The sequence below is a fragment of the Muntiacus reevesi genome, chromosome 3, assembly GCF_963930625.1.
Source record: "Muntiacus reevesi chromosome 3, mMunRee1.1, whole genome shotgun sequence".
Classification (NCBI taxonomy): Eukaryota; Metazoa; Chordata; class Mammalia; order Artiodactyla; family Cervidae; genus Muntiacus; species Muntiacus reevesi.
Window position 1 is genome coordinate 55589979 of NC_089251.1, and position 14140 is coordinate 55604118.

Here is a 14140-nt window from a genome sequence, read left to right on the forward strand (position 1 = left end):
TTTGTAACTGGAAGTCTGTACCTCTTGATCTCCCTTATCTATTTCATTCATTCCCCTGCACCCCTCCCCTCTGACAACCCATTTGTCTGCTTCAGTAACTGTTTCTGTTTTGCTATGTTTGTTCATTTGTTTTGTTTTTTAGATTCCACATATATGTGAAATCATATGGTATTTTCTTTCTCTGTCTTATTTCACTTAGCATAATTCCCTTGAGGTCCATCATGCTGTCACAAACAACAAGATTTCGTTCCTTTTTATGGCTGAGTAATATTCTAGCATATATATGTATACACATACAACATCTTTAGCTATTCATCTACCATGGGTACTGAGGTTGCTTCCATATCTTGGCTACTGTGAGTAATGTTGCAGTAAACATAGGGATGAATATCTCATTCCAAATTAGTGTCTTTGTTTCCTTTGGGAAAATACCCAGACACATAACTGCTGGATTATATGGTAGTTCTAGCTTTTTGAAGAACCTCCATGCTGTTTTCCATAGTTGTTGCACCAATTTACATTTCCATCAATATTGCACAAGGGTTCCCCATTCTCCCCATCCTAATCCAACAATTTATTTGTGTCTTTTTAATAATAGCCATTTTTCACAGGTGTGACATAGTGTCTCACTCTGGTTTTGATTTGCATTTTCCTGATGATTAGTGATGCTGAGCATCTTTTCATTTGTCTGTTGGCCATCTGTATGTCTTCTTTGGAAAAATGCCTATTCAGGTTCTCTGCCCATTTTTAAAAAACAGCTTTATTGCCTATTTGAGGTCTTTTATATTTCCATATAAATTTGAGATTATTTGTTCAGTGAAAAATGCCACTGGAATTCTAATAGGTACTGAAATGAATCTATAGATGACTTTGAGTAGGATGGTTATCTTAACAATTCTTCAAACTCATTCACATGGTATAATTGTTTGTGTCATTTTCAGTTTATTTCATCAACATCTTACAGTTTTCTGAATACAAGGTTTTTACCTCCTTTGTTTGATTTACTTCTAGGCACTTTATTCTTTTTGATGCAATTGTAAATGGAATTGTTTTCTTAACTTCTCTTTCTGATCTCTATATTAACTTTGTATCCTACAACTTTACTGAATCCATTTATTATTTCTAATAGTTATTTGGTAGTATCTTTAGGGTTTTCTATACATAGTATCATGTCATCTTCAAAGAGTAACAGTTCTTCTCCTTCCTTGCCAGTTTGGATCACTTTATATCTTTTTCTTGTCTGATTGTGTGGCTAGGACTTCCAAGGCTATGTTACATAAAGAGCACAAAAGTGGGCCACCCTGTCTTATTCCTGATCTCAGAGGAAATGCTTTCTTTCAGCTTTTCACTCTTGAATATGACGTTGGCTGTAGGTTTGTCATAGATAGCCTTTATTATGTTGAGTGATGTACCTTCTCTAGTCCCTTTGTTGAGTTTTATATCATAAATGGATGTTGAATTATGTCAAAAGTTTTTTCTCTATTTATTAAGATGACTATGATTTTTATTCTTCAATTTATTAATGTGGTATATCACAATATATATTTGCATAAACTGAACCATCCTTGGGATAAATGCCACTTGATCATGGAGTATAATCCTTTTCAATGTACTGCTGAATTTGGCTGCTAATATTTTGTTGGGAATTTTTGCATCTATGTTCATCAGTGATACTGGCCTGTATTTTTCTATTTTGTGTGTGATATCTTTGTCTGGTTTGACATCAGGGTGATGCTGGCCTCAAAGAATGAGTTTGGAAGTTTTCTTTCCTATTCAAATTTTTGGAGTAGTTTGAAAAGGACAGATCTAAACTTTTCTTTAAGTATTTGGTAGAATTCACCCATGAAACCATTTGGTCCTCAACTTTTGTTTCTTGAGAGTTGTTTTCTTGCTGATGTAATTTCATTACTGGTTAATAGGTCTATTCATATTTTCTATTTCTTCTTGAGTCAATCTTGGAAGACTCCATTTCTAAGAATTCACCCATTTCTTCTAGTAATCTGTCCATAAGTCATCTCCTATAATTCTTTGTATTTCTCTAGTGTCAATTTTAAGTTCTACTTTTTCCCTTCTGATTTTATCTCCTAGGCCCTCTCTTTTTCTTGATGAGTCTAGCTATAAATTTTTAAATTCTGTTTATCTTCTCAAAGAACCACCTTTTACTTTCACTGACCCTTTCTACTGTTCTTTAAAATTTTCTACTTCATCTATTTTTGCTCTGATCTTCTTTATTCATTCCTCCTACTAACTTTGGGTTTGCATGTTGTTTATCCTAGTTCCTTTAGGTGTAAGGTTAGGTTGTTTGAAATTGTTTTCTTGTTTCCTGTGGTAGGGTTATACTGCTATAAATTTCCCTCATAACTGCTTTTGCTGTGTGCCACAGATTTTGGATTGCTGTGTTTCCATTTTCACTTGACTCTACATAATTATTTTTTCTTTCTTTCTTTTTTTTCTTTTTTTTTTTTTTGCTACACTGCATGGCTTGTGGAATCTTACTTCCTCAACCAGGGATCAAACCCGGGCCCTAGGTGGGAAGAGAACAGAGTCCTAACCACTGGACTGCGAGGGAATTCCCTGACTCTAAGTATTTTTTGGTTTCTTCTTTTTAAGTCTTCAGCAACCCACTGGTTTTTGAGTAGCATACTGTTTAGTCTCTATGAGTTTGTGTTTGCAGTTTTTTCCCCCTTGTAGTTGATTTGTCATAGTATTGCAGTCTCATAGCACTGTAGTTAGAAAATATGGCTGATACTCTTTTGATCTTGTTTTGTGGCCTACCATGTGATTTATCCTGGAGGATGTTCCATGTGTACCTGAAAAGAATAGGTATTCTGCTGCTTTTGGATGGAATGTTCTGTATATATCCAATAGGTTTTGAAATAAAGAAGTATTAATTTCCAATTTTGTTCTTTTCCAATATTTTTTTTGCTCTCTGGAATCTCTTGAGATCCCATATGAAGTTTAGGATAGATCTTTTTCCATTTCTTCAAAAAACATTACTGGGATTTTGATAAGGATTGCAATGACTCTACAGATCACACTGGGCACTATGACATCGTAACAATATTTATGATTCTAATCCATGAATATAGGATGTCCTTCCATGTATTTATGCCTTTAATTTCTTTCAGCAACATCTTATATCTTTCATCATAAGCCTTTCACCTGCTGCTGCTAAGTCACTTCAGTCGTGTCTGACTGTGTGTGACCCCACAGATGTCAGTCCACCAGGCTCCCCCATCCCTGGGATTATTCAGGCAAGAACACTGGAGTGGGTTGCCATTTCCTTCTCCAATGCATGAAAGTGAAAAGCGAAAGTGAAGCCGCTCAGTCGTGTCCGACTCTTAGCAACTCCATGGACCGCAGCCTACTAGGTTCCTCCATCCACGGGATTTTCCAGGCGAAAGTACTGGAGTGGGGTGCCATCTGGGTTAAGGTAATTCCTAAGTATTCTATTTTTGGTACTATTATAAATGGCACTGTTTTCTTAACTTCCTTTTCCAACTGTTATCATATAGAATAACACAACTGATTTTTCTGTGTTTTGTATCTTGCTACTTTGCTAAATTAATTTGCTAGTTCTAATAGTTGGGTTGTGAAATCTTTAGGGTTTTATACATGTAAGATCACATTACCTGCAAACAGATAATTTAACTTCTTCATCCACAATTTGAAAATCTATCCTGGAGAATGTAACTTGTACACTTAAGAATGTATATTCTATTGTTGTTGCATTGAGTATTCTATGTATGTCTGTTGGATCTAGTTGATTGATGTGTTGTTCAAGTCATCTTTGATCCTTACTAATTTGTCTGGTTGTTATATCCACTTTTGGGCATGAGTTATATTAAAGTCTTCAACTATTGTTGTAGAATTTACTTTCCTTCATATATTTTAACCATGTGTCATTAGGTGCATAGATGTATGTAACTGTTACATCTTATTGTATTAAAATATAATGTCCTTCTTTGATTCTTGTAATCTTTTTTGATTTAAAGTTTATCTTACATTAGTACAGCAACCTCCATCCTTTAAGTTACTATTCCTGTGGCATATCTTCTTCCTTCCTTTTTTTTACTTTCAAAACCTATTTGTATCTTTGGATCTAAAGTGAGTCTCTTATATACAGTATACACTAGGGTCATTTTCCCCCATTCTGCCAAGGTCTATTTTTGATTGGAGAATTTAATTCATTTACATTTAAAGTAATTACTATGGGAAGGAAAACTCTAAAAAAGAAGAGACATATGTACACATATAACTTTGTTGTACAGCAGAAACTAACAGAACATTGTAAAGCAACTACACACCAACAAAAATTAATCTTAAAAAAGCAATTACTGATGAGCAGGGGCTTAATCCTTCCATTTTGCCTTTTTTGTCTGTAGGTCTTATAGTTGTTTACCCTTCATTTCCTACATTATCTTCTTCTGTGCTTATGTGTCTTTTCTTATGGTCACTTTTCAAGTCCTTTTTCATTTGCTTTTGGGTACAATTTATAGCTACTTTCTTTGTGATTATCACAGTGAATGCACTTAACATACTAATGTTATAATGCTAATTTGAATTTATATGAGCTTAACTTTAATGTTATACAAAAACTTCACTCCGTTACAGTTTTGTCTACACCCCCATTCAGTTACTAATGTCACAAAAGTACATCTTTCTGCACTATATGTTAAAAAATAAAGTCTAATATATTTTTAAATGCACAAGTCTCCTAAATCATGTGAAAACAAAAAATGAAGTTACAAACCAGTTACAAAAATATTAGCTTTTATAATTGCCCATGTATTTGTCTTTAATGGAGATATTTATTTTTTTCATTATAGCTTCAAGTTACATTGTAACTATCTATAGTAACAGGTTGTTACTATCTATCAACCTGAAGGACATGCTTTAGCATTTCTTGCCAGGCAGGTCTAGTGGTAACAAACCCAATCAGCTTTCATTTAAGTAGGATGGTCACTCCTTTGTTTTGCTGGATATAGGATTCTTGATATACAGGTATCTTCTTCCAGCACTTAAATATATAAACTCACTTCCTTCTGGCGCTCCTCTAAAATTAAGTACAGAATTAATTACCATTTAACCAATCCTTTCCTCTCCTAAACCCTCACCACCCAGCAAACATAAGTCTGTTCTCTATCTCTGTGAATCTGTTTCTGTTTCATAGATATGTTCATTTGTATCATAGCTTATTTTCCACATATAACTAATATCAATACATACATAAACTGATGAATGCAAACCATTTAAAAATATACAGTTCATTGATATTAAGTACACTTACACTGTTGTACAGCCATCACCACTATCTCCTGAACTTTCCCTTCATCTCATGTTGAAACTCTGTTCCTGTTAACACTGACTCTCCATTTTTCCTTCTTCACATTCCCTGGTAATCACCATTCTGCTTTCTGTCTCTATAATCAGACTCGGTGTAACTATCTGTCCTGTTGTGTCTGGCTTATTTTACTTCATAATGTTTCCATGACTCATTTATGTGACAGCATGTATCAAAATTTCCTTCTTTTTAAAGACTGAATAAATATCCCATTGTATGTATATATTTCATTTTGTTTATGTATTCATCTATCAGTAGAAATTTGGGTTGTTTATACCTTCTGCTATTGAGAATTACGCTGTTATAAACATGAGTGTACAATTTATTTAATCTGACTTCCATAAAACCATTTCTTTGTAAGGAGGAAGAAGTTTATTTAGGTTTTTTTTTTTTAATCACTTATAACAACAAAAATGTATTCTTTAATTCTGGAGATCAGAAGTCGAAAATCAAAGTGTTGTTGGACTTCCCTGATGGTCCAGTGAATAAGAATACACCCGCCAGTGCAGGGGACATGAGTTTGATCCCTGGTCCAGGAAGATTTCACATACCACAGAGCAACTAAAGCCTGCTCACAACAACCACTGAGCTCCTGCCCTAGGGCCCATGAGCCACAACTACTGAGTCAATGAGCCACAACTAATGAAGCCTGCACGATCTAGAGCCCACACTCCGCAACTACTGAGCCCGCATGTACAATTACTCAAGTCCATGCGCCCAGAGCCTGTGCTGCACAAGAGAAACCACTGCAGAGAAGCCTGCTCGCCACAACTAGAGAAAGCCCACGCACAGCAACAAAGACCCAGAGCAACCAAAAATAAATATATAACAAAATCAAGGTGTTGGAAGACCTTCATTTCTTCTGGAAGCTTCAAGAAAGAATCCATTTCCTTGCCTTTTCTAGTTTCTAGAGGTCAAATGCATTCCTTAGCTTATGTCTTCTTCCTTCATCTTCAAAGCAAACCACTCCACCATATGGTTCTGTGGTCACACCTCCTTTACTCAACATACCGCCTCTCTTTTAGAAGGACTCTTATGATTACAATGGGCCCACCCAGGTAACCCTGGATAATCACCGTATCTCAAGATCTCTAATCAAATGTGCAAGTTCCCTTTTGTCATGTAAGGTAACATATTCACAGGTTCTGGGTATTAGGACATGGACATCTTTGGGAGCCCATTATTCTACCATAGAATGTGAGCACCTGCTTTGTTTTCAACACGAACCTAGACTCTAGGAAATCAGAGATGAATGAACATGGCCCCTTCCCCTTGAACAGCTGAATTTCAGGCTTGAGGAAAGATTTACTTCTTTTAAAATGTAAACTTTCTTTGAGTTGATTATATCTTATTTTTCTTATAATAATTAGAAAGCAAATAATTAGAGCTATAAATAATATAAATGATGTTTTCTGTATTCAGCTTACTTTTATGAACTAATGAAAAATACAGCAACAGGATAAGAGACATAAAATAGTAATTTACCTCTTATTTGCCTGTCAACAACTCTCATTTCCTTTCTTATCTTCAATGACCATTCATTGACCTGGGAAAAATTTTAGAAAAGGAATTATAAGAGAAGCCAATACCTCCAATTCACCAAATTTTGAAAAATTTTCTATTAATTTTACATTTAATCCTGACACAATCTAGAAACAAAATAAGCTTATTTTGAAAGAAATTGCCTTAGGGCCAAATTCTATTTTTTTTTAGTCTTTTTATTCAGAGTACATAGAAGTCTCAAACTATTCAAAGATTCCTATTTTGAAGGCAATATGAAGCACTTTATACAAGATCTCTGAGAGAGTTCAATATCCTGCATGTATATACAATTTTTCAAGAGGTGCATGGGGACAGAAAGGTTTTATGGGCAACAGATTTTTTTATTTCTATACATAATTATTTAAAAAACTGCTGTACCTGTGTCATAAAAGTCCATCTTTTCCTTCTCCCCTTTAACAATTACCATTTCATTTTACAAAAGAACTATTTCTCCAGCCTACATGTCTTTTACTATGATAGATTTCCCCGAGAGGCAAAAACCTCTGAAGCACTCAACATAAAGCCAACTAGAAATACTGGTGGAGGTGTTGAGAAAGTAGTGAATGACTCTAATGACTGCCACATTCTTATGCATTTTCCCCTAGTCTTTTCAGTTTCAAAAACGAAGGAAAATCATTTATCAGTTGATATATCATTAAAACTAAATTTTACATTAAATCAATATGTGCTTTTTGGCATATGATCCAGAAGTTCAAAGAACTAAGTGATGCTGATATACAAAATCCGTTCCACTACCATCTACTTATTAATATTAATGATGTTTCCCAACATTTGAGTCTAATAAAACATAAAATAGGACTTTCTTCTAGTTGAGGCACCTCACGATGAGGAGCTCTTGTCTACACCACTGTCATGCCATCCAAGGGCCCTTGGCTGTTGGCACGGATCTTCAGACACAAGAAGATGGTCACAGTCATGGCACACAGCAAAGAGGGCAACGGTCTCTGTAGTGAATGGGTTACCCCAGAGTCGATCCACCCGCGCAAAGCTACAACACAAGCTCCCAGCAACGGCTCTACTTCTTGGGAAGGAGCAATTAGCTGGCATGGACCTCAGTGTCCATGTGAAGGGTGGTGGTCACATAGCCCAGAGTTTTGCAATCTACCAGTCCACCTTCAAAGCCCTGGTAATCTTACTATCAGAAATATGTAGGTAGGTGTCCAAAAAAAAAAAAAAAAAAAAAAAAAGATCAAAGACATCCTCAACCAAGATGAGGACACTGAACACTGCTAGTAGCTGCAAATTCAAATGTCTGGAGACCCTGGTGCCCACGATTACTACCAGAAATTCTACCAATCATGAGGATCAGGGTTAACCTTTATAATAAACAATGGTTGTGGGACTTAAGGTAAAAATAATAATAAAACAGGAATGGAATTGATGCTGAACCCTTTAGCACTCATCCATGGATACATGAACTAAGTGGCACTAAAAAATTCATACCCTTAGGATGAATTTCCAATAAATTTTATTTATAATGACTTTAAAACCACTATTTAACAAAGTCTATAAAATATTTATTATACAACAACTCTAACTCCCAGATGAAATATTAAAGAACTTAAAACTGCATAGTTATACAATTTAAAAAGTTAATCTTAGGTTTATATATATATTTTAAGTGAAATTCACAAAACGCACACTTAGCCATTTTAAAATGTATAATTCAGTGGCATTTAGTGCTTTCACTATGTTCAAAAACCAACTCTCTCTAGTCTCAGAACTTTTTCAGTATGTCAGAAGAACACACTATACCCTATAAATAATCTTCCCCTATGACCACCCTCCTCCCCACTCTCTGGTGACTACTAATTTGCTATTCTGTATCTTTTGATATGCTTATTTGGGATATTTAATACAAAATAAATCATAGAATATGTGGTCTTTCATGTCTGGCTTCTTTCATTTAGTATAGTGGTTTGGAAGTTCCTCCATGTTGTAGCATGTATCAATACTTCAGTCCTTTCTATGGCTGAATAATATGGCATGGTATGTACACACAACACAACTTATTTAGCCATTCATCTACTGATGAACATTTGGGTTGGTTTCATTTTCTGGTTACTGTGAATGTGCTGCTATGAACAAACACAAGTATTTGTTTGAGTACCTATTTTCAATTCTTTTGAGTATATACATAGGAGTGGAATTGTTGGGTCATATGATAATTTTGGTCACCTGAGGCAAACCAGCTCACTGGAAAAGTCCCTGATGCTGGGAAAGATTGAGGACAGAGGAGAAGAGGGCATCAGAGGATGAGATGGTTGGATGGCATCACCCATGCAATGGACATGAACTTGGGCAAACTTCTGGAGACGGTGAGGGACAGGGAGGCCTGGCGTGCTGCAGTCCATGGGGCCGCAAAAGAGTCGGACATGACTGGGTGACTGAACAAACTTATTAAAACGTTAATTCTATTTTATATTTTTGAGGAACTCCAAAACTCTTTTTCAAAGGGGCTTCACCATTTTACATTCCCACAAGCAATGTACAAAGGTTCCTACTTCTCCATGTCCTTGTCAACAGTTGTTATCTTTCAACTGTTTAATTAGAGCAAATCTGTTGAAACTATTGAAAAAGTATCTCATTGTGAATTTGATTTGCATTTCCTTAATAACCAATGAAGCTGAGTATCTTTTCACATATTTGTTGGCCATTTCTATCAATATATCTCCCTTGGAGAAATGTCTGTTAATGTCTTCTATCCATTTTTAAGTTCAGTTGCCTTTATATTGTTAAGTGTATGAATTTTTTATATATTCTGATAGTAGATCCTCATTCGACATATAATTTGCAAATATTTTCTCCCATTCCGTAGGTTACCTTTTCACTTTCTTGATAATGTCCTTCGGTGCACAAAGGCACTAATTCTGAGAAATTCCAATTTGTCTTTCTTCTGTTGCTTATGCTTCTGGTGTTATAGCAAAAAAATCCATTGTCAGATAAGCGGTCATGAAGACTTACCCTTAAGTTTTTTCTAAGAGTTTTATAGCTTTAGGTCAAAGACTTTAATTTAGGTCTTTGATCCATTTTGAGTTAATCTCTGTGTATGGAGTGAGGTAAGAGCCCAGCTTCATTTCTTTACATGTGGATACCCACTTGTCACAGACCATATATTGAAGAGACTATCTTTCACTGAATAATCCTGGCACTCTTATAGAAAATCAACTGGCCACAGGTGTATGGGTTTACTTCTGGAGTCTCAATCCTATTCCACTGATTGATCTATATATCTAACCTTATGCTAATTGCACACTATTTTAATTACAGTAACTTTATAGTAATTTCTGGAGTTATGAACTATGAGTCCTTCAAATTTTTCTTTTTCAGTATGGCTTTGGCTATTTGGAATCTGTTGTTTTCCATATGAATTTGAAGCTCAACCTCTCCATTTCTGCAAGGAAGACATTTGAAATTTTGATAGACACTGCACTGAACCTGCAGATCACTTCTGGAAGTACAGCCAGTTTAACATCATTAAGTCTTGCAACCCATAAACCTGGAATTTCTTCTTGCAATTTTTTTGCAATTTTCAGTGTATACATGTTTTGCTTCCTTGGTTAAATTTATTCCTCAGTATTTTACCCTTTTGGATACTACTGTAAATGAAATTTCAAAATTTCCTTTTATAGATTTTTCATTGTGAGTGTAAAAAACACAACTGATTTTTAAAAATACCTTGAAACCTGCAAATATGTTGAATTCACTTACAACTAATTTTCTGCTGCATTAGGAATCTTTAGAGTACTCTATTTGTGGAATCATGTTATCAACAAATTAACAGGTTTACTTCTTATCAGTGTGGATGCCTTTTATTTCTTTCTCTTGCCCAACTGCACTGGCTAGGACTTCTAATACAGTGTTTAGTAGTAGCAAAAGCTGCTATCTCTGTCTTATTCCTGATCTTACAGGAAAAGTTTACAATCTTTCACAATTTATAATGTATAACTAAGTATCATGTTAGCTGCAGATTTTTATAAATGGCCTTTATCATGTTAGGAAAGTTTCCTTATCATGTTAGGAAACTTTCCTTTTATTCCTAGTTTGCTGAGTATTTTTATCATAAAAAGTATGTACATACTTTTGTTCTAAGTATAATAAATTATTTTAAGCATAAAAGTATTACTTTAGAAGAAATCTATGGGAGAAAGTGCAACGTAAAAAAAAGTAAAAAAAAAGAAAGAAATTCACTTTTCAAGGAGAAAAAATAAAAATGTCTGAAATAAAAATGTCTGATTATAAATCAACATTGACAGGTATCAAATCACTGTGATACATTTTTAAAAGAGTAATTATACACTTCCATTTAAACACATTTACAATATACCAAAACTTCTCTTGAGATAATCTGACAGATGGAACAGAGAGCAAATAAGTAAAGATACAGCTGATCTGATCAGAACTATCAACTTGATCTAGTCAACATTTACAGAATACTCTAAAAACAGAATGCATACAATTCTCAAGCTCTCAGGGAAACACTTGTCAAGACAGACCTCTTTCTGGGCCATAATACACATACTCTAACAATTTAAAAAAACAGAAATCATACAAACTGTGTTCTGAGACCATGAAAGAATGAAGCTAGAAATCAATACCAGAAAAACCCCCAAATATCTGGAGATTAAACAACACACATCTAAATAACAGATGGGTCAAAGAAAAAGTCTCAATAGAAATCTAAAATTATTTTGAATTAAATGAAAGTGAAAATAAATACAACTTATGAAAATGTGCAGGATGCAGCAAAAACATTAGGAAATTAATTTATGGCATTAAATGCATATATTAGAAAAGAAGAGCTCTAATCATCAATAACCTAAGACTCCACCTTAGGAAACTAAAGAAAGAATAGAAATTTAAGCATCAAGAAAGCAGAAGAAAAGAAATAAAAAAATTAAATAGAATCTCAATGAAACTGAAGAAAGGAAAGTAACAGAAAGTCAATGAAGCCAAAATCTGGCTCTTTAAAAAGATCAATAAAAGAAAAAAACCTTTAGCCAAACTAACAAAGAAAAAAAAGAGAAGACAAGTTTACCAACATCAGAAGTACAAAAGGGGTCATCAACTATTGAGTCCATGGAGAATGAAAAGACAATGAAAGAATATTATGAACAATTCTATGCTCACAAGTCTGCTAAATTAGATGAAAGGGACCAACTACTTAAAAGCCTACTAAAATCCATGTGAGAAGTAGATTATCTGAATAAGCCTATCATTATTAAAACAATTGAATCAGTAGTTAATAATTTGCCAACAAAGAAAGTAACAGGCCCAGACAGTTTCACTACTGAATTCTACCAGACTTATGGAAGAAATGATATCAATTCTCTACAAAATCTTCAAGAAAATATGAGGGAATACTTCTTAACTTACTCTACAAGTCTAGCATTATCCTAATATCAAAACAAGATAAAGACATTACAAGAAGGGAAAAACTACAGACCAGTCTATCTCATGAATGCAAAAATTCTCAACAAAATGTTAGCAAATTGAATGCAAAATTATATAAAAAGAGTTATAAACCATAACCAAGTGTTATCCTAGGTATGCAAGACTGGTTCAACATTCAAAAATTGGCCACCATAATCCACTACACATCAATAGATTAGATAAGAAAAATCATATGCATTGACATGAAAAAACCATTTGACAATATCCTATATACACAACAAAAACTCTCCATGAATGATCTCTGTTTGCTTCCAAGGCAAACCATTCAATACCACAGCAATCCAAGTCTATGCCCCGACCAGTAATGCTGAAGAAGTTGAAGTTGAATGGTTCTTTGAGGTCTTACAAGACCTTCTAGAACTAACACCCAAAAAAGAAGTCCTTTTCACTATAGGGGACTGGAATGCAAAAGTAAGAAGTCAAGAGCTACCTGGAGTAACAGGCAAATTTGGCCTTGGAGTACAGAATGAAGCAGGGCAAAGGGTAATAGAGTTTTGCCAAGAGAACGCACTGGCCATAGCAAGCACCCTCTTCCTACAACACAAGAGAAGACTCTACACATGGACATCACCAGATGGATGACTCTACATGGACATCACCAGATGATGGAAGACTCTACACATGGACATACCGAAATCAGATTGATTACATTCTTTGCAGCCAAAGATGGAGAAGTTCTATACAGTCAGCAAAAACAAGACCAGGAATTGACTGTGGCTCAGATCATGAACTCCTTATTGCCAAATTCAGACTTAAATTGAAGAAAAGTAGGGAAATTCACTAGACCATTCTGATATGACCTAAATCAAATCCCTTATGATTAAACAGTGGAAGTGAAAAATAGATTCAAGGTGTTAGATCTGACAGAGTGCCTGAAGAATTATGGATGGATGTTCATGACACTATACAGGAGGCAAAACCATCGCCAAGAAAAACAAATGCAAAAATGCAAAAAGGCAAAATGGTTGTCTGAGGAGGCCTCACAGATAGCTGTGAATAGAAGAGAAGTGGGAGGCAAAGGAGAAAAGGAAAGATACACCCATTTGAATGCACAGTTCCAAAGAATAGCAAAGAGTGATAAGAAAACCTTCTTCAATGATCAATGCAAAGAAACAGAATGAAAACAACAGACTGGGAAAGACTAGAGATCTCTTCAAGAAAATTAGAGATACCAAGGGAATATTACATGTGAGGATGGGCACAACAAAGGACAGAAATAGAAGCAGAAGATATTAAGAAGATGTGGCAAGAATACACAGAAGAACTGTACAAAAAAGATCTTCACGACCCAAATAATCATGATGGTGTGATCATTCACCTAAAGCCAGACATCCTAGAATGCGAAGTCAATGGGCCTTAGGAAGAATCACTACAAACAAAGCTAGTGGAGGTGATGGAATTCCAGTTGAGCTATTTCAAATCCTAAAAGATGATGCTGTGAAAGTGCTGCACTCAATATGTCAGCAAATTTGGAAAACTCAGCAGCGGCCACAGGACTGGAAAAGGTCAGTTTTCATTCTAATCCCAAAGAACAGCAATGCCAAAGAATGCTCAAACTACCGCACAATTGTACTCATCTCACATGCTAGCAAAGTAATGTTCAAAATTCTCCAAGCCAGGCTTCAATAGTATGTGAACCGTGAACTTCCAGATGTTCAAGCTGGATTTAGAAAAGGCAGAGGAACCAGAGATCAAATTGCCAACATCCGTTGGATCATTGAAAAAGCGAGAGAGTTCAAGAACAACATCTATTTCTGCTTTATTGACTATGCCAAAGCC

General features: G+C 35.0%; 1 protein-coding gene across 2 annotated transcripts in view; it reads right to left on the reverse strand.

Annotated features, from left to right (window-relative positions):
• The window catches only part of LOC136164338 (charged multivesicular body protein 3), a 100450-nt gene that overhangs the window by 28646 nt on the left and 57664 nt on the right, over window positions 1-14140 (reverse strand). For both annotated transcript variants that reach the window (XM_065929160.1, XM_065929159.1), the window contains one exon: window positions 6830-6890. In XM_065929160.1, coding sequence (XP_065785232.1) covers window positions 6830-6890 — 61 coding nt within the window. The remainder of the gene's footprint in view (window positions 1-6829; window positions 6891-14140) is intronic.